The sequence below is a fragment of the Ricinus communis genome, chromosome 9, assembly GCF_019578655.1.
Source record: "Ricinus communis isolate WT05 ecotype wild-type chromosome 9, ASM1957865v1, whole genome shotgun sequence".
In the NCBI taxonomy this organism is placed as follows: domain Eukaryota; kingdom Viridiplantae; phylum Streptophyta; class Magnoliopsida; order Malpighiales; family Euphorbiaceae; genus Ricinus; species Ricinus communis.
Window position 1 is genome coordinate 1,150,854 of NC_063264.1, and position 19,727 is coordinate 1,170,580.

Below are 19,727 nucleotides of genomic sequence, written 5' to 3' on the forward strand. Positions count from 1 at the left end.
AAGTACTGACAGTCTCTTCCATGATTGTCTGGAGAAAAAGAAAGTATTTTTTGGTAAAGATTCTTCTGTTTCTCTTTCTCCACAGTGCTTGATTCAGCAATGTTAAAATGGAAATATATTTTCTTTTTAATTGAATTTGATTTCGAAATATAATATTATTCTACATAAAAAGAAATTAGAAAAAAAAAGAGAGACCGATTTCAATTTAAAGCCACGTTTGGAATTATATTTGTAGAAGTATTCTTTTCTTTTCTTTTCTTTTGAGTTTTAAGAATTGTTTCAAAAGAAATATACCATATTTGTTTTCTTCTAAAGAAAATTTGAAAAAAATTATACACTTGTTTTTACAACAATTTCAAAAAGATAAAAAAAGTATCTTATATTTCATCACATGAACACTGTACCCAAAATCCAACTAACTACTATACAGAGATTGAGGTGGTCATCTACAATACTGTTTTGTTGCTTTCGTTTTCTCTTTTTCTTTTCTTATGCTCAAGTTCATGTATTATAATTAATATTTGGATAGTAGGAAAATGGAAGAGAATGAAAGAGAAAATAGAGGAAAGAGAGGCAGAGAAAGAGGGTAGAGAGATAGAAAGATACCAATTATAATTGCTACTCATTTCATAATAATCTTTAAGACTCATACCCATATTTATACATAATTAGTTACAATTACTTTGAATTACTTAATTTGGAAATTGTGTGTATGTTTTCTAATAGAGTGGCAGATTGGACAGTAACCACTGATCCATCTAATCTTATTCTTGTATCTTAGATTAGATTGATGCTCCTAGGATCTTTCTGTACTTTGCTGGACTCATTTTAATTATTCAGGAAATAAAGAACACTGTGGTCTTGGAGCTGGGTACTTTTTGGCTTTGACATTTTGTTTTTGGAACCAGTTTTTGGCTTTGATGAGCACAGCAAATATGAGATCGTTGTCCCTGATAGACTATGATTTTCCACCAACAAAAGGCCTCCACATGGCATAAAAAATCTGCCAGCTAGACTGCCTAAGCCATAAAAAGATGAGAGCCATGTGGACGCTCTTAAGCCAGTCACTTTTCAGATTGCAGTTACCCAAACACCCTCTCCATTTAAATCACACATTTTGATTTTTTTAGTTTCTTTTTCTTGTTTTTGTTTAATTTCTCTGGATAAAAAGATCAAGATAATCTAAAAAAAATCAAAATATTATTCTCATTAATGAATCCAATAATATTTTTAAGTTTAGAAAAGAATGTTTTAGAATATCGAATGTTATATATATATATATATATATATATATAGGAAAAGGTTATATTGGTAATTTTGTACTTTACAGAGCCCGCCCAAATTCTCTTCCAAGCAAAGAGAAACAGTTTTATCGGTTAATAACTGAACTAGAGAAAAAAAAAAAAACAAAAAAAAAAAAATGCACTTCTTCTCTGCTTCTTCTTCTTCATCATCAAAGGCAACAAGTTTGAATCTTTTCAGTTCCTCTCAAAACTCTAACAATAAAAAATACATAAATCCAGCTTCCAGATTTTCCTTCAAAGTCCCGACCAAGGCTGCTCGTCCAATCCCATATTCTTCAAAGCAATCCTCTCCAGTTCTTGATCAAAGACCACCACTTTCATCACAATCAAGAAACAGAGAAGTAAGAAAAGAAACACAAAAGGATTCTTTTGAGGATCTGCTTGTAGTTCGCAGACCTGCAGTGGAGGTTTCTGGTGAAGATTCTGACGATGAAGATGTTGTTTTTGTTAATGATGATAAGAAATCTTCAGCTATCATTGATGCTGGTCTCGAGAAGTTTGCCAAGAAAATGCCCATTTTTGAACCAGAGAGAATGGAGTTAGGTTCTTCTTCTTCTCAGGAAAAGCCTCTTGCTGTCAATTTGGACTTGGCTTTGTATAAGGCCAAGGTTTTGGCTAGAGGTTATAGATTTGCAGAGGCTGAAGTGATACTACAAAAGGTATATATATACAAGTCAATTGGGATGTTCTTGTTCTATTATATGTGTGTATAATTGTGATTTTGGGATATTGAGATTGTGTTTGAAATTGGGTTCTTGTGATTGTTGTTTTGAAAGTGTATTAACTATTGGTCTGAAGATGGGAGGGCATATGTAGCATTAGGAAAGATACTAACCAAGCAATCAAAAACAGCAGAAGCTAGAGCTGTATATGAGAAAGGGTGCCAGGCAACTCAAGGAGAAAATGCCTACATTTGGCAGGTTAGTCATTTTTAAATTACAGTGTACTGAAATTTAGCTTGTTAATTAACCAATTCCTTGAATTCTTGTTCTAATTGGACTATTGAAATCTAACTTAGTCCAGATTTAAATTGTGAGGCATACTTTTGAGTTGCTGATTAATTACGACTTTTGTCCAATTAGTTCCCCATTGATCCTGAAATTTGTCTGTAATGTCAACATAAATGAGACCAGTAATGTGGTTCTGGGGTTATTAAGATTTAGCAGCATCAATTACATTCTTTTTCATCTTCATTCTTGTATTTTATGTTCACAAACAGTGCTGGGCTGTTTTGGAAAATAAGATGGGTAATATAAGGAGAGCAAGGGAGTTGTTTGATGCTGCCACAGTTGCTGACAAAAGACATATAGCTGCCTGGCATGGTTGGGCAGTTCTAGAGCTAAAACAGGGAAATATCAAGAAGGCAAGACAATTGCTTGCTAAAGGCATCAAGTTCTGCGGTGGAAATGAGTACATATATCAAACGCTTGCACTGTTGGAAGCTAAAGCAAATCGTTACGAGCAGGCCCGTTATTTGTTTAGGCAAGCCACTAAGTGCAATCCAAAAAGCTGTGCCAGTTGGCTTGTAAGTTCTTAGCATCCTAAACATTCTTATCTGTAGGCTGTACCAAAGCAAACTTGCGGTCTCAGAGTTAAGTTAACTCGCCAAGTAAGTTTTTCTTTCTGAATACATTGATGTCTCTTCATATTAGGCGTGGGCACAGGTGGAGGTGCAACAGGAAAACAACCTTACAGCTAGGGAACTTTTTCAGGTATTCCTTTTTATGACTTTTCTTTCATTCCTCGATTTAGTTTACTGGTTTCGATGACAAAATGGTAATGTCTTTCCATTTTTGCAGAAAGCAGTACAAGCTAGCCCCAAGAATAGATTTGCATGGCACGTATGGGGAGTTTTTGAAGCTAATATTGGAAATATCGAAATGGCAAGAAAGCTTTTGAAGATAGGTCACACACTCAATCCGCGGGATCCTGTTCTTCTTCAGTCTCTTGCATTACTGGAATATAAACACTCTACTGCAAATCTTGCACGAGTGTTGTTCAGGCGGGCATCTGAGTTGGACCCGAAGCACCAACCAGTATGGATTGTAAGGCATTTCTTTCTGCACTACCAAGAACTATTAACGCAGCTCATTCCACTTCTCTGTCATAAATAAACTGATTTGACTGATTAAAATCCCAAACTATTTAGGCTTGGGGATGGATGGAATGGAAAGAAGGAAATATCTCCGCTGCTAGAGAGCTATACCAGAGAGCACTTTCAATTGACTCGAGTAGTGAAAGTGCTGCTAAATGTCTACAGGTAATGCCTGTGTATGAGAAGATAATGCGTATGTGGCTTCTCGTATTTAGTAAATCTTAACGTGCATGTCTTATTGAAATGCAATCCGTGGCAGGCTTGGGGTGTTCTTGAACAGAGAGTTGGCAACTTATCGTTAGCTCGTAGATTATTTAGATCATCGCTGAATATAAACTCCCAGAGTTATATAACATGGATGACATGGGCTCAATTTGAGGAGGACCAAGGGAACTCTGTACGAGCTGAGGAAATTCGTAACCTTTATTTTCAGCAAGTAAGTAGCTGCCATTTTGCCTGTTGCACGTTTGGTCTGGCATAAGAATACATTTTCTCCTCTGAAGTATTTTCTGGGTCTTAACCTGAATTCATGTAACCTTGCCTTGAAGTATTTTCTCCTTTTCATTTCATTTCTTCCCTTTAACATGCATGTTCGTTTTTCTGTTACTTGGAAAGTGGGGTGCAGATGGTGAATGTGCTTGTGCCTCTTTTAATTGCAAGTCTTGTAAATAGATTTAGATTGTGTGTGCCACAGCGAACTGAAGTTGTAGATGATGCTTCATGGGTTATGGGAGTTCTAGACATCATTGATCCAGCACTTGACAGCATAAAGAGACTCCTGAAATTTGATCAGAATAAGGAGCAGGAGTCTTCTAGTAGTAAACCAGGCAAATATGAAGCTAATGCTAATGTTCCTTCAAGTAATGCCGATGGCAATCTCACAAGAAGTAGAAGTGGATTTGATTTAGATTCTTTCATCAAGGAAAGGCTGTCTTTAGATCAATCAAAGGTGGATGTTCAGTTGGAAACATCGGGCAACCCAACACCATGGAGAGTTTCACAGAGAAGACTATGGAGATCATCGCCCACAAAATTATCAAAAACTAGAACTTAATGGTAGAATTCAATTCTGATAATCTTGAGCCACTATAGGCCAGGTTGATATTTGGAATACTGTAAACTTTGCACTCATTGACACTGATAGTAACAGCAGAATGTGTTCACAATCTGTATAGTGTTATTCATATAAGAAAATGAGAAAGTTTGACATTTTTTTTTCTTTTTCCCCATCTTTGGCTAAATAATTGTATAGATTACAATAAATCTTTACTTGTCAAGATCATTGCTTTATGTGTTCCTCGGGATTGAATGCTTGCTTTCTTCCTTCAACTCATAAATTCAAGAAGATAACCAAATCAATGGTTTATCAATTACTCGAATGAGACTTGACGGAGTTATGGAGGTCAGAAGCTACTTATGTTTAACATTCACATTACAAAAGTCAGGTGCTTCTAATTTTCTTTGAAATTTTTATTAACTATCTAATAATATCTGCTTGTAAAGGAAATTTTAAATTTATAAAAATTCAAAAAAAAATTAAAATTTAAAGAAATACATAGAAAAATAGTTAAATTTTTTTTGTTTTATCAAACCAATTATTTTTTTGACTTGGCCATAGCCCTATAATCCATGATAGCATAGGGTATGTGAACTTTGATATACACGTGGAATTATAATAAGATAGGAGAGACTGATCTAAGCCGTCTGAATTGAATTTAAAGGCCAATTTGCGAGGTTGATGAAATGGACAATCCCGAGCTGAAAGCCCATTTTGCAACATTGAAAAAGAATTGTTGATGGCCCAGCACTCCTCAGCCCAACAAGTTTGTGGGAAAGCGAGTTCTATATTTACACTGGAGGCTTATGTTAACCTTATGTCATCTAACTATATTCCTCTGAAAAATAAGTATATACATGGAAAAGAGAGAATTAAAATGTAACCAATCAAGGAAGGTTTCAGATATTAATTTGTGGGTTATGATAGAATCCAGATAAGCTTTAATGGGCTAATGATAATATGCGAATTACAGCGGCACCTTTCTGCCCTTTGCTTGTATAAGATTTATTAGCATTACATCAAATATTGTACAGCAGATGGGGATTATATTTCCATATGTATTTTGGTACTCTTCTTGCATATCTGCACCATCATATCATATCTAAAGGTTTCTTGCATTGATTCATTAAGTTTTGTGATCCAATAACTGATATGTTATATCATCAATAAGTGATATGTAAGGAGATAATTGTTCTTGTTGTGTTTTACGATTTATAGTGTATTATACAACTAGCTTTAAATAAATAAAAAAAATTACCTGATGTACTAGGAAAAACAAAGCGAGTTGACTGATGGTAGGATTTGAGGTAAATATGAAGAATAGAAGCATATGTTGCTTGCATGTCTTATATTTCTTATCTTGAAATTATTTGTATTTTCAGATAAATTTTGATATCACCGTTCCGTTCTAGTAGTAAAAAGATCTGGTTACAGCTGAAATGTACTTGTTGGGTGCTAAAAATTATATATCAAATTATAACATCGAAAGAAAATTAGTATTATCCCAGATAAACAATAGAAAATGTGAACTAAAAATCCATATATTATTATACTCTACTATGCAATTAAATGCTTTTAAAAATAGTTTAGGGCACAAAATTAAGCACAGACAAGCTAGCAAACCTAAAAATCTCTTGGATCAACAAATAAATTCCCTGCTTGGCCCATCGCCATAAGTTCATCATTGCTACCTGTAGTGATGCCATTGACTTTCTTCAAATACCAAAGATCATCAATGAATGACATGGAGGGTTCATGTGGCACATACTGCATTAGAGGATCAGTGACTCCTAGCTCAGTAGTAATCACTTTGCAGTCCTTAACATTTTCTGCCATTCTTGATGTGAATATCCATATAGCTCTCATTAGCTCCTGCAGTCTTGCTCCCTCTCCATATAGCCCGTACAGAAACAGGAAACCAAATGGTTTTTGCAGTGAGTCGCATATTGGTAACTTAAGGCAAGGAAGAATCTTGTCTCTTGCGTGACTTAAAGTTGCATGGAAAAACTTAAGTGGATGATGAGACTTTCGAATGTGAAGCTTGTATGCCTCACAAGAATTCCATATGCTAAAAATAACCCAAGAACTTGGAGTTTTACTAAGGATGTCTTCATCTTCATGATTCTTCTCATTGTTGTGCAAGATTATCCATTCGTCTTCTTTAAAATAAGATACCCATGTACCAAGACTTAGCTTTTCCTTCAGTAGAGCATCAATATCCGTTGGATATATATCTTTTCCCCTTAGCTTGTTATTGTATAAAGAAATTGCTTGATCTATTTGGAGCTTTTCTATCTTAATATCTTCAGACAAACTCTTTACAGGGAGACTGGCTTGTTGAACAAATATGACCAGTGAACCAAAGTTAATGTAATTGCACTTGGAAGTGAAGAGATTTGTAGAGGCTACATTGTTCTTTTCAGTGGCTAAAAAAAAGTAATGTGCTCCATTGCCCACAAGCCATTCTTCAACTGACTTGACAAGTTTTAACCCAATCCCCATCCGTCTACAATAGTTTAAAAGAAACGAAAATAATTATACACAGTACTTCCCAAAAACGTACTATTTACTTAGTTGGCAAAACAATTTTCTTTTCAACAGTCGATGAGCCATGTAATCAATTGTAAATAGCATGGAAAAGAAAAAAAAACTCTTCATCTATATGCATACGCTAAGAAAAAGAAAATCGGTCAAGTTTGGAAACCAACCAAAAAATTATGTTTACGAGTTTGAATCCTGATCGAACTCCGCTCTAAAAGAAAAATACTTGCGGAGTATTTCTATTCTGCAGAGAGAGAGAGAGAGAGAGAGAGAGCATGTACCGATGCTTTGGGGAGACTCTGAGGCCAAGAATGCAACCCAACCTCACATATGTTGCGGAGAATCTAGTCCCCACACACTTGATGCATCCTCTAACCACACCGACAAGTTCCCCATTTTCACGCAGCTCCGCAACCTGCAGGGCCATTTACAAGCTCATTATAATGGCTTAGAAATCCATTTATTCATATCAAATATATTGTGCTATGGGGGGGGACAAAGAAAGAGTTTCTTAGCTAGCATAGAAAAGCAGATATTATATATAGATAGATACAAGAATATATGTACACATTTCGGAAATGCTGTAAAAGCTAGAAAAGAAAAAGAAAAAGAAAAGCAGCAACACCCTCTCCTTTTTAATTTATACCTACCAGCATAATATGAACAGGGTAAAACCTAATCCTACACAAGGGGTCACCCATCATGTGGGTGAAAATTGAGACCTCCTTATTAGACCTTATCTCACAATTCTTCTCAAGCTTCCCCACCACTTTAATATCTCTGTCTTCATTGTATTCCCTAATTAGAATCTTGTTATCTAACTTGTCTGCCATTTCTTTTTTCTTTCCCTAAAAGAAGTAACTTTGTCACTAGATATGAAATGAGGAAAAATATTTTTTTTTTCAATATGTTAGCTAGCTAGCTGCCATATAGCTCATCTCCATTTTACATTCTTATATATATATATATATATTTATATATATATAATATGTATATATATATGTATGAATACATATCATATATACAAGGGTACTATTTATATTGGTTTATTTATGCTAGCTTCTTTCTTTTGATGTCTTAATACCTCCATGTATTGACTTTTGTTTGCTTCTGCATTGTGTCAATGTTTTACATGATTAAGTTGTACCATATAACTCGAAGCACATACTGGCAATTCTTGTTACTATCTTCCTTTTGAACTCTTTTTTATTTTCTAGTTAGGCTTAGCAAGTATGTGAAAGGTAGCAAAGTATTTGAGCCAACCCATGACTCTGAATGATAAGTAGTAAACCATCTACGTCTGCACCACAAAAACGGAACAATAATGTTACGAAGCGATTCGCTCAATCTTTGTAATTATTGTAATCTCTGTTTTTCCATGTCGGTTCATGAGGTCAAGTTTGCAGCCTTTTGAAATAGAAACCACAAGAAACAAAAATGAGTAGGCACAATTATAAGGTAGTGATAGATGCTTGTGTCTATATATACAATATAAATTGTATCATCTTCAGCACCAGTTTCATTGGCTTTAATTTATTAATCTATACAAATTAAGGAGATATGAAGATAGGATTAGGGCTGTAAGTAAACTAAATATCCAGAGAGCTATTCGTATTTCGGTTCAATAAAGATTCGATTAAGATTATTCATTAAGTTTAATTTAAATTTCAAAATAAATAACTTTATTGAGTCAAATTTGAACTTGACATAATTTGAATTCATTAGTTCGTGAATTACTCAAAAGTTCAATCTTTAGTTTGGTTCATTTAAAAAACTTGCGAATAGGCTCTTGATTTGGCTCATGAACATGCTCGTTTATAAATATATCTATAAGTCCATTTGGTAACTCGAATTTGAATCCAAATAATTTATTTTTAAATTTATAATATTTATATATATTCAATATAATATTAATATATATTATACATATATATTTATATAAAATAATACTAACTATGATATTTTTTATTAATAACTAATAAAAAAAATATTTAATGAACTTATGCTCTTTTATTATATAATTATTTAATAAGTCATATTTGAATTTTGCTCGTTTAGCATAATAAATAAGCTATTTATGAACTGAAGTCAAATTAGTTAAAAGTTGAATAATTCTAAAACAAACAAAATTCGAAATTTTGCCAAACTACACCTAACAAGTTGGCTCCAACTCGTTAAAATTTAGCTCTAACTAGTTCAGTACAGGCACGATAAGACTGAGTATATATATATAATACTACTAGCATGCAAATTATTGTTAATAATGAAAGCTTTTAGGGTCGTCTAACTCCACAAAATGGAGTTCTCCGTTAAGAAAAGAAAAAGAAGAAGAAGAGAAGGAACAATAAGTGGATAGGATTATTTGATGAAAGATAAATATATTGTTGTCTTGCAACAAAATAAAAGAGAATTTCATTTTGGTTACGCAAATTCTTTTCAATTGATAACAGTCCAAAAAAGATGTCGGCGAAGTTTTAGTGGAAGAATAATAAAAATTGTGCTATTCATTTGTTAGTATTCATTTTGTTGTATTTGCTGTTTTATTCTCTGCTACCCAGTAATGCCATTGATGTAGCAAAACCATGTGAAAAAGGCATATGCATGAATCATTCGGGCATATATGTTGTGTTGATTTTCTAGCTTTCAGATTATATCCCCACCCCAACTGCTGAAAGTGGGTCTTCAGCTTCATAATTGTCTTTTGTTTTGTAATTATGGCTAGCTGCAATGGAATCCACACAATATATAGCAGACAGTTTGAATTGTGATGCCCTTAATGGTAGAACTGATGGATAATTATGTATATTTCGTGGGTTGCCATTCAAACCTTTGACTAAGTTTTTAGTTGTTACAATCAATATTTTGATTGGGCTATCTTATTCAGACATCATATTCACTGTTATTAGTTAGTTCTCATATCAAATGATAGACGCGGTGTACATTTTATTTAGAAGAAAAACTAATGCATTGATTAGCAAGCGATTGACATCAACGTGGTGGCGACATGTTAATATGCGTACGAATATGACTGACAGAGATTAAAATATTATTCATAAATTGAAAATCAAATTCAAACTTTTGTAATCATTAACCCTTGGAAGGAAATGACGCGTTGAATGTTTCAGCGCCAACACAGTTAAATAACAGATAAAGGTAAGTAAGTGCAGGGTTCTGTTCTGATTTTAAGATTTTGATAGGGAAAATTCAACAAAATAATGAGTTAGGGATCATGTCGTCTAACCCTGTTCCAGAAAACCTGAAACTTGGATCTTCTGCAAACACACTTGATATCCAAGAAAAAGAGGGCCTGTTTATACAGAATTAGTCAATACACCTAGTGATCAAGATTCAAGTTTAGTCCCATCCTAAAATAGAACCATAAATAAATAAATAAGAAATAACCTCAAGTCTAGTCCCATCTTAAAGGAGAAGAAAAAACAAAAGATTCTCGTCTACTCGCACAGAGTTTACTCAAATTTTGAAATTTAGAGAATACTCACTAATTTGAGAATTTATTGACTCAAATTAAAAACTCGAAAGTGCTCAAATTATTTGCTAAAAAATCACCATTTTGGTAATAAAAAAACCAGCACTATAAACCCAATTCCTTTTTATTATGCCTTTCTAAAATATATGAGAATCCAACATTTATATTAGCTCTTGAATATCTCCGAATAAGAAAAGCATTTGATTCAATATGTATCATAATTTTCCTTTCTAGACACAAGCTATAGTCCAATCTCTTCCAAACTACTCAATCACACACGGGACGTTATTACAAGATACTCTCTTTGAAAGATAAAAAAGAGAAAAAATCTACCAGAAGAACGTACCGAGTCAACTTTCGAGATCACTTGTCAAAAGCGTTCTACCAACATTAATCATAAAGCGTCCTCTTCCCTGCCCATTCATATCATGCATTAAGCCACCTGCCCTGCAAAATCAGGAACCCCTCTGCTACAACTATCAATATTTAACTTAATTCGGCCATAACGAGGAGGCCCCCATCATATTAGTCTCCATCTAAACTTTGAGATTATATAACCTCTCTATCAGAACATATTGTTGGCAATTTGCGTTTATATGTATATGCAAATTGTGCTTAAGGAGTAAGTGACTAGGAGAATTGCAATTTTGTCTTAAAAACAATACTTATCTAACTAATTAGAAGACTATTTAATCATCAATCACTTTCAGAGATATCAAAGATTAATTAATTTCCATGGATTGACACCTCCGTCTTAAAACGTGCGAGGAAGCAGATTCCAGTGTCAAGTCGAGTACAATTATCTAATCATGCAAGACACGTGGAAAAATCACGGCTAATAACAACAAAAATCTGCAGTTTATCAAGAAAATGTAGAAACAATCCCTAGTCAAAACCCTAACCAAACACCAAAAAGAAAAAAACACATCAAGCAAGCAAAGCAATAGAGAAACTTATCAGAATTCCCAGCTGTACGAATCCACAAACAGAGAGGAATCATCCTCTGCGCCTGCACCTGCACCTGAACCTGCAACTGCAGCAGCTCCATCATAAGTGCCAAAAGAGTCCACGTCAGCAAAACCAGCAATATTGTTAAAACTATCAACGCTACCATAAGCAACAATACTCCTCTTCCTCCTGTTAGTCCTCTTTGATATCCGCCGTTTGTGGCTGATTTTAAAAGAAGATACTAATAAATCCTTTGAACTCATGACACCATCACCACCGCAACAATCTCTACCCTTTGGTTCAGACTGAGACTGACCAATGGTCTGATTGATTGAACAGCACATTCCTGCCAGTTCAAAGAATCCAGGTCTTGCTTAACCTGATCAAGCGAGATGGAGGAATCGTACGGCCAGAAATTATTGTTGTCGTTGTTGTCTTTAAGTGTTGAACGCTGTGGAGTTATCAGATCAATAGTGTTCAACGCGTCATACAGCTCAGACTGCGAGATAAAGTAAAATAGAATCATTGGAGTGGATTTCGATTCAACTCTATGTTGCTCAATCAAATAACACATCACGTACCTTATGGCGATTGTGTAGTTTCTTAAATCCGTGAATAAAAATCACCTTTATTTCATTAGAAAAAGAATATAATTAATTAGTAAGTTGTGTTTGGTTTGCGAGAAAAATGGAATATTTTATTTTTCTTGGCAAACAAACAAACGGAATAAAGGAAGAAAAAAAAAACACCTCATTGAGATGATCAATGCTAAAAGCGTCGCTGTAGCGATTATGAAAGAAATGTTCGTCAACTTGAAGCGTAAAAGGCTTCTTGTTCTTGAGGCCTTTCCCCATTCTTTTCTTAATGTAACAATGGGGCCTGCGTACTGTGTATGAGTGCCTGGACTTGTTTGTTGTAGTGTAACTGCTTCTTAAATTACGAAACTAGCCGTGTTTTACGTGCTAAGATGGTAACCTATGAAATTAGAACTATAAACACTGAAATTAAGAGGTGCGGTAGTTCTGATATGAAAGGCTGTGTCCTTTGCTGGCCCAGTATTATTGAGTTTGTTTGGTTGCAGTTTGTACTTCATGTTCAATGATGAAATAAAACCAAAAGCTCTGCTAGTACAAACCAAAAAGCCGAAAAGATAAAAAGGAGGCCAAATCCTACAAGAGGATTGACATGTTATATTCTTCCTTCAAATTACTTTAAATTTGCTGCACTCTAGTAATTTGGCGCATTTGATGATTACTTACTGCACAAGAATGATGAATGACATTATTAATATAATGTTGATTTGTTTAACAAAATCACAGACTAGTTTTTAGTTTCAAATATATGTACTCACTCTCTCTCTCTCTCTCTCTCTCTCTCTCTCTACACCTTATCATGATTCATGAATATGAATAATTATTTTTCTTAATAGTTTCTTTTCTTTTTAATCTTGCAGCATGTCAATATTTGTTTAATTGACTGAACTCCTTACATGACGTACAGGTTCAGGATGTAATTCTGTAAGAGACCTTAACTAATTTGTCTGTGTAATCATTGAGGTATCTTTTGAACATATGATATGCAAAATATAGGAATGAAATTTTATTTTGTATTCTATTTTCACTTTTATGGTGATAGAATCAAATAAAAATAAAATGATTGGAAAAGGAAAAAAGGTTCCAATCACCAGAGAAGACAAGTGAAAATGCATAATCATCAAATCGTACGATAAAGACTGCCAAATTACAAGGCACAGTGTATGAGTTAAAGAAAAATATACGAATAACAATAATAAAAAGTTTCAGATTCTGTTCAGAAGAAAGAGAATTCCGGATCACGCAGGCTGGTCTGGTCTAGGGCCCAATGCATTGCCTTTTGAGTTGTACAAGGTCTAAATACCGACCCGAAGAGGCGCAAATCTTTTCCAAGTCAAGCCATGTAAACTAATCCACGGATGTGATTCTTGCTTTTTTCACCCAAAGAAAAAAGTTAAAAAAAAAAAAAAAAAGGAAATCAAAATAAAAGAATGAAACAAAATGACCAAAGAACCTAAACTAGAAACATTTTTTCATTTTTGTATCATTGACAAGTTCTTGAGGATTTGAGGTCGAGTATAAGCACCTTGGAAATGTCCGGGTTAGTATCATCAAGGGAAATGCATCTTGATTTTCAAACCATGCAAAACTGGTGAACTAAAGATGCTCAAACGTAGCAGTACAGCAATGGCATTGGGGAATCAAGCAACAAAGAGCCTAGAGTACGAGTAAATTCATTCTACTGTTTTTTAAGCTCAGTCATTTCTCTTATTGCCGCTGGAGTTTTGCTCTGATAGCATTTTCAGAACATTGACCAATGCTCGCAACCGGTCCCAGATGTTCAAGCCATACAGTGCCTCAACAAGTGACTCCTGGAACTCGAAACCGTTCTCCGAAACAGGATACTATAATTGGCAGAACAAAAAGAAATCAATAAACACAACCAATCATATGATTCTACAAGCCATAAGTTTTCAAAGGTAACCTGAATGGGTTTTGGTATCTTGGTTTTGATATAAGGCCACCACCTATCCTCGACAACTGATTTCACAAGGCAGCAAGCTCGCAATCCTTCTATACCAGCGAATCGTCCAAAGCCACTGTCTTTCACGCCACCAAATGGCAACGACTGAAAGATTAAGAGTCATCACTTAGAAGGGAAGACTAGAGATAATCCAGGTGGCCAGGTCAACCAAGAACAGTGAGTCTGTGACTAAGGCTTTAGACTAGATGCGAAAGTAATCGAAAGCTCAATTAACAAATGCAGTGAAACAATGAGTTCTCTACCATGTAAGACTAAATTGTTTTTTTTTTTCTTTTTTTTTTTTCTGTGTTTCAGTTAAGAAAATAATCTGGCCAATGGTAGTAGTTGTTTTAGAAACCTAAACAATCTGCATCTATTCCCAACATAATTTTTATCATCATTTTTAAGCATTTGATGAAAAATAGCACTTGCAATAAAATGGTTACCTGACACATGTAAGTCGAAGCAAAGTCATTAATTGCAGCAACTCCACAGTGTATCTGGGAAGCAATCTCTTTGGCTCGGCGTTGGCTACCAGAAAAAACAGCACAACCAAGCCCATATCTACAGTCATTGGCAAGCTTGACAGCCTCTTCATCTGTGCTAAATTTCATTATTGGCATGATAGGCCCAAAAGTCTGCATGAAACTCAGGTTTTATTTAGCTGCAGCTCTACATGCAATGTATATAAATAAGAGGTTATCATATTAGAACAGTTTTAAGTATTTTACATTCTCATTGATTCTAAATCATAACAATTCAGAATTACATTCTCAAGGATTAGAGTTAGGGTAAAAGGTAAAATCATGGACTGATGAGATAAAAAATAACTAAATTATGTAATTTCAAGATATCCTAGAAAGATTACAGTTTATAAGCCATTTCACATGCAGTTACATATAAAAATAAATAAACAAAGAGTCCTACCTCTTCTCGCATCAATTTCATTGTGTGGTTTACATTTACAAGGATAGTGGGGGGAAAATACTGATCTACTGCACCTTCACCTAAATGGCCGAAACTCCCACGAGCTTCAATTACTGCTCCTTTATCTATGGCATCATTTACAAGATTTTGAAGCTTATCAGAATGCTCTTGTAAGCATATTGCTCCCATATCATACCTTCCGGTAAGTGGTGGCCCCTGCAAAAGAAAGAAAAAAAGAAAAGATTTTATGTACAAATATGAGTTTATAGAGAAGAGAACAACTTAAAGCACATCCATTCTGAATGCAGGTTGCTCTTATTATGCAAGTCTTGGATAATTTTGATACGTATGAATGTACCACATAAATCTTCCAGGAGAGTTGCATTTTGGCGTAATAGAACAGAATCAACAGACAAACAATAAAAGATCATTCTTTTCCTCAATTCAAGTAAATGGGGATTCTTAATGCAGTCAACTTGCACGCATGTTGGATCAGATCTCTAGTATGCATGTCAGTAAGGGAAAAATCCCACAATGAAAAACTTCCAAGTCAAATATAAAACAGGAAATGCATACCATCGTACAAGACATTTACCAAATGTGTTTCCCTGATTTATATGTCACAATAAGGAGGTCAATACGCGTATGCTAAGCAACAGAACTCTTTGATAGCAACCTAAAATTTCTCACTCACTCTCTCTTTCTCAAATCTAGAACTGATAATACAAAACAAATACGAAACACCCAATCTCACAAACCTAATAAATTAACACATATCAGTAATAATTCCCAGGTATATTACTTTGCATTTTTCACTTCTGTTGCAAACACATGTACCTACAGTATGTTCAAGGGTCTTTTTCATTTATCATTGTGATTCCTCACTAATCTAAGAATCAATAAGCTTTTCTTTGATAACTTTTAGAGGAATTAAGCGGAAACAAATAAATAAAAGAATTATTTGATATAAATTATATGATAATACTCTTAGCTTTTGCCCAATGGAGGAACCCTGGGGGGGCAGGAGGGAATATATAGAGGGTTAGCGAAAAAATGAGTGGGGGACAATACCATAATTTTGGAGGGATAATAATGTAAAATACTTATATATGTTCAAGAATTGACTGGTTAGGAAGCATTCATTGTTATATGACACAGTTGGAATACAGCAAAAAGGTTCTAAACATCAAAGACATCAAATAAAAAGTACTTACAGCTGAAACAGATTTCACAATTTTAGCAACTTCGCTGACAAAAGAAGAATATATATCCTTATGTACATAAAATCTTTCAGCCCCAGCGCAATTCTGCCCACTTGATTGAAGAGCAGCCCTAACAGCAATTTGTGCAACCTATATTGGGTAGAACATTCAGTAAGACCAGAGGATCACTCAAATCAACTAGACATCCAAACAGGTTGAACGGATACATACATGAGGCACATCAACATCTTCACAGACGATAAATGCATCTTTCCCACCAAGCTCAAGTGTAACTGGTACAAGAGTGTTGGCAGCATTTCTCATTATCTGCAATGAAGTAAAACTTCCAGCTTATGAGAAATGCAGACAATAAATGCAGTAAGGCAGCAACTTAATGTTGTCAGCCTATGATAAAGAATTAATACAAGAAGGAAAGAGCAACGTAGAAGGCCTTGGAAGAGATAATACATTAGGATATGTAACAGAAATGAGTTCTATCACAATCAAATGTCTATATGGATTCTAACTACTAAGAGCAGCAGGATAAAACATAATGTAGATCCTACAAAGTTAAACTGCTTGTAGAAACATGAAGAAAGAAAAAGAAATCGACATTTGCTAATGTCTGATTTTCCTAATACATTTGAAACCCATTGAAACAAAAAAGAAAAAAAAAAAGGAAGAAAGAAAGAAAAGGATCTAAGAAGGTGCAAGTGACGAGCTGCTCAATAAGAATACAGAAAGACCAAAAACAATGTTTAGTTAGAACATAAAGTCTTACCATCTTACCCACGCCAGGTGATCCAACAAATATGACTTTATCAGCTGAAGACACGAGCGCTTCTCCCGTTTCAGCAAATCTATTAAAAAAACCTTCTTCTTAGCTAGTTAAGTGAATATGGCCATTTTCAGGAGGAAAATCTGAGACATACCCTGTTATAATGTCAACCAGATTTTCTGGAGCTCCTACAGCAGCAAGTGCAGCTTGGATTATTCGAAAGTAGAAACATCCTGACCAACTTGCATTTTCTGAAACCTGCACTTGCAAGCATATTACCTCTATGGCAGTTTTTTCCCCTTCCGTAGCTCACAAAACGAAATAACATATGCATGCATGCAAAGATCCTTAAAATTATATCATAACCATGTGCAAACAAATTCAACCATGCATGTTACTGTTTGTCATACATTGACCTACTAGATGTTGGAATATGACACATGAAAACAACAAGGTACTAAATAAAATGCAAGTAAAAGCAACTCTGATATTAAGTACCTTAATCACAATGCTGTTTCCTGAAAAGACTGCCGCTAACATTGGATTAAAAATGTTGTGAAAAGGATAGTTCCATGACACAATGGCACCAATAACACCAAGAGGGTGAAATTCCACCTTGGCTTTCTTGTGAAGCATTGATCTCCCAGAAGATCTACAAACATTAAGAAAATATAAACAAAAAGCATGCAGTGTGCCAAATCTATGGATGAAAAATAAACTTTAAATTAAAGGATACAGCAACAATATGAAATTAGTTTTACAAAGGAAAAAAAAGTAAAAAAGAGGGATGGAATTAGTTACCGATATTCAGGCTTTAGCCACTGCTCACCCTCTGAGAGAAGCCAAGTGATTTTTTCACATGTTGTCATTATTTCTCCTAAAGAGGCATCTATCATTGTCTTTCCAGTATCACGTGAAGATACTCTAATCAAAATGATCCACAAATAAGGAAATGCAGCACTTCTTAACTAACATTGTAGCATGAAATGAGAAATGAATAAATGCACATGGAACATCATCTGTTAGCAGTCCAACCCACCTCTAGCGAGGGGTAAAGAAAGGAACAAAAGATAACTCATGTTCAACCACCAGAGATTTTGAACAAAGAATTCAATGTTATTGCATTTGTTAATTCTAATTTCTAATGATATTTTTCTTTTGGTTTGAGAAAAGAATCCTCCTCCATCCTTACTCGCATATAAGTTCTTGGTGTTCAATAATATACTTGAGAAGTATCCGCAAAAACTGTCGCCTTTGCTTGAAGCTGCTTTTTGCCCATATTCTCTGTGCCTTCCTTGCTTGTGTCACGCGTTCCTTGACCTGCCACAAGCATATAACAGTCATTTTAGCCAAAATTCATGTGTGCACAGGTATGACAGAAATAAAAATGCATGAACACGTATATCGTGTCTAACCTCAGTCGGCGATAAGGCAGGGAAAAATCCTAAGTATTTCATGGTTGCGGGCTCATAGCACTGGACTTTTCTCTCCTGTTGCTGTGTCCTTCCTCTCGGAGGTATCTACAATTTAAATTTGCGTTTAGGAAGCACAACAAAATACATTAAATTCATACTGCAAGTTAAAATCCTTAAGAATTATTAACAAGCTGCAAAATCTAATTCAAAACGATGTTTACATTACTAATGCACAATTAGTTCAAAACGATGTTTACAATTACTAATGCACAATTAGTTCAAACGATGTTTGCTCTCTGAACTCTAATTAAACACGTAAAGTATAAAAATCAAGAATTAATACAAATAGGAAAGAAAAAAACTTACATAAATGAAGCTATTCTCTTCCTTTTGATTCCCATCTAAAACTGTCATAACAATCGAATCCACCATCATAACTATTAACTACCAAACATACAAACATAAAGTTGCAGATGGCGACAAATCGTAAACAAATCGTAATTACCATCGGATGCATCGACGTCAATTGAAGGCACATTGGTCGGGATAAGCATCAACAAGAACCGGCAGATCGCATAGGCAAAAGCGAGCACGATTATTGGCCACCAGAAAGCCATTGTTACGATGTCTGTTATGCTCAAGGGAACTCAAAATCTAGGGCTTCACTAGCACATGAGTGAGACCAAATGCTTGAATCTAATGAGAGTAATATTTTTAAATTTCTTATTTATGTATTAGTTTCAGGCTTTCTGCAAGTAACAGGTTTTGAGGAATATTAAAAAAACGAAAGAAAACAATTCTAGAGTGGTTTTGCTTTCTTTTTTTCAGTTGGTCCCCTTCCAGTCTGCTACCGGTCCTCTACAATGGTATCTTATAAGACTTTAAAATTTAAATCATGATCGTTAACAAATTTAGTAATTTTTAGTTTCAGGGAATTTTCTTTTAGAAATTAAAATAGAAAATTGCGCGAGAAAATTACTTACAATTGGAAAGTAATTGAATTTGAAACTTTTTCATTATTATCCATCAATTTTGATGAGAGTCTATTGTGAATAAAAAAAAATGTAAGTTATTTCCAGTGTTACGGATAATAATATCTAAATTGACCCATAATCAGCAAATGTTTACAGAAATTAGGGCATGGTTTATCAATATATCCTTTTGTATATTTTGCATATCATTGTTATAATTGCAAGTTTTAGGGAGTTTTCTATTACCAAATTATGGGAGCTTTTATACTGTTACTAAATTCGTAAATTTACTCTAAAGTAATCTGTGTTAGCTTTACTTTGAACAAAGCTATGCTTTCTGTCAGGAGTATTCAGCAAGATTTCCTGTCCATTTAATCAGCAAAAGATTCTCATTTGAATGCCTTAGTTTGTCAAATTTTTTCAATTCTTTTTAATTTATTTCTGAT

General features: G+C 34.4%; 4 protein-coding genes across 7 annotated transcripts; 1 reads left to right on the plus strand and 3 right to left on the minus strand.

The window, feature by feature from the left end:
- Positions 1 to 1,313: 1,313 nt before the first annotated feature.
- On the plus strand, positions 1,314 to 4,617 carry LOC8258812 (protein high chlorophyll fluorescent 107). 3 transcript variants are annotated; one of them, XM_048379166.1, is made up of 8 exons: positions 1,314 to 1,963; positions 2,081 to 2,224; positions 2,524 to 2,829; positions 2,957 to 3,016; positions 3,104 to 3,349; positions 3,454 to 3,564; positions 3,659 to 3,835; positions 4,015 to 4,220. In XM_048379166.1, exons 1-8 carry the CDS (start codon positions 1,421 to 1,423, stop codon positions 4,069 to 4,071), a joined length of 1,644 nt encoding a protein of 547 aa, XP_048235123.1. In that variant the 5' UTR covers positions 1,314 to 1,420; the 3' UTR covers positions 4,072 to 4,220. The 3 variants fall into 3 exon arrangements, with proteins under 3 accessions (XP_048235123.1, XP_015574668.1, XP_002519222.1); XM_015719182.3 differs by having other exon boundaries at positions 1,315 to 1,963; positions 4,078 to 4,237; XM_002519176.4 differs by having other exon boundaries at positions 1,317 to 1,963; positions 4,094 to 4,617.
- Positions 4,618 to 5,981: 1,364 nt separating this feature from the next.
- Positions 5,982 to 7,933, minus strand: LOC8258811 (probable N-acetyltransferase HLS1-like). Its single transcript, XM_015719210.3, has 3 exons — positions 7,648 to 7,933; positions 7,279 to 7,412; positions 5,982 to 6,962 (listed from the first exon to the last, which is right to left on the minus strand). The coding sequence occupies exons 1-3, from the start codon at positions 7,828 to 7,830 to the stop codon at positions 6,080 to 6,082; spliced, it is 1,200 nt and encodes a 399-aa protein (XP_015574696.2). The 5' UTR covers positions 7,831 to 7,933; the 3' UTR covers positions 5,982 to 6,079.
- A 2,696-nt stretch (positions 7,934 to 10,629) lies between these two features.
- On the minus strand, positions 10,630 to 12,559 carry LOC8258810. Its single transcript, XM_015719204.3, is given in 4 exon segments — positions 10,630 to 11,757; positions 11,760 to 11,931; positions 12,014 to 12,058; positions 12,182 to 12,559. Coding segments are annotated over 4 exon segments (639 nt in total). The 5' UTR covers positions 12,287 to 12,559; the 3' UTR covers positions 10,630 to 11,440.
- A 570-nt stretch (positions 12,560 to 13,129) lies between these two features.
- On the minus strand, positions 13,130 to 19,542 carry LOC8258809 (aldehyde dehydrogenase 22A1). 2 transcript variants are annotated; one of them, XR_001535247.3, is made up of 15 exons: positions 18,816 to 19,542; positions 18,677 to 18,717; positions 18,311 to 18,415; positions 18,088 to 18,215; positions 17,697 to 17,819; positions 17,394 to 17,547; positions 17,050 to 17,153; positions 16,899 to 16,977; positions 16,349 to 16,444; positions 16,130 to 16,267; positions 14,916 to 15,131; positions 14,435 to 14,626; positions 13,950 to 14,093; positions 13,551 to 13,869; positions 13,130 to 13,395 (listed from the first exon to the last, which is right to left on the minus strand). XR_001535247.3 is itself a non-coding variant. In XM_002519173.4 (14 exons), exons 1-14 carry the CDS (start codon positions 18,925 to 18,927, stop codon positions 13,720 to 13,722), a joined length of 1,782 nt encoding a protein of 593 aa, XP_002519219.1. In that variant the 5' UTR covers positions 18,928 to 19,542; the 3' UTR covers positions 13,130 to 13,719. The 2 variants fall into 2 exon arrangements, 1 of the variants encoding a protein (XP_002519219.1); XM_002519173.4 differs by having other exon boundaries at positions 13,130 to 13,869.
- Positions 19,543 to 19,727: the final 185 nt, after the last annotated feature.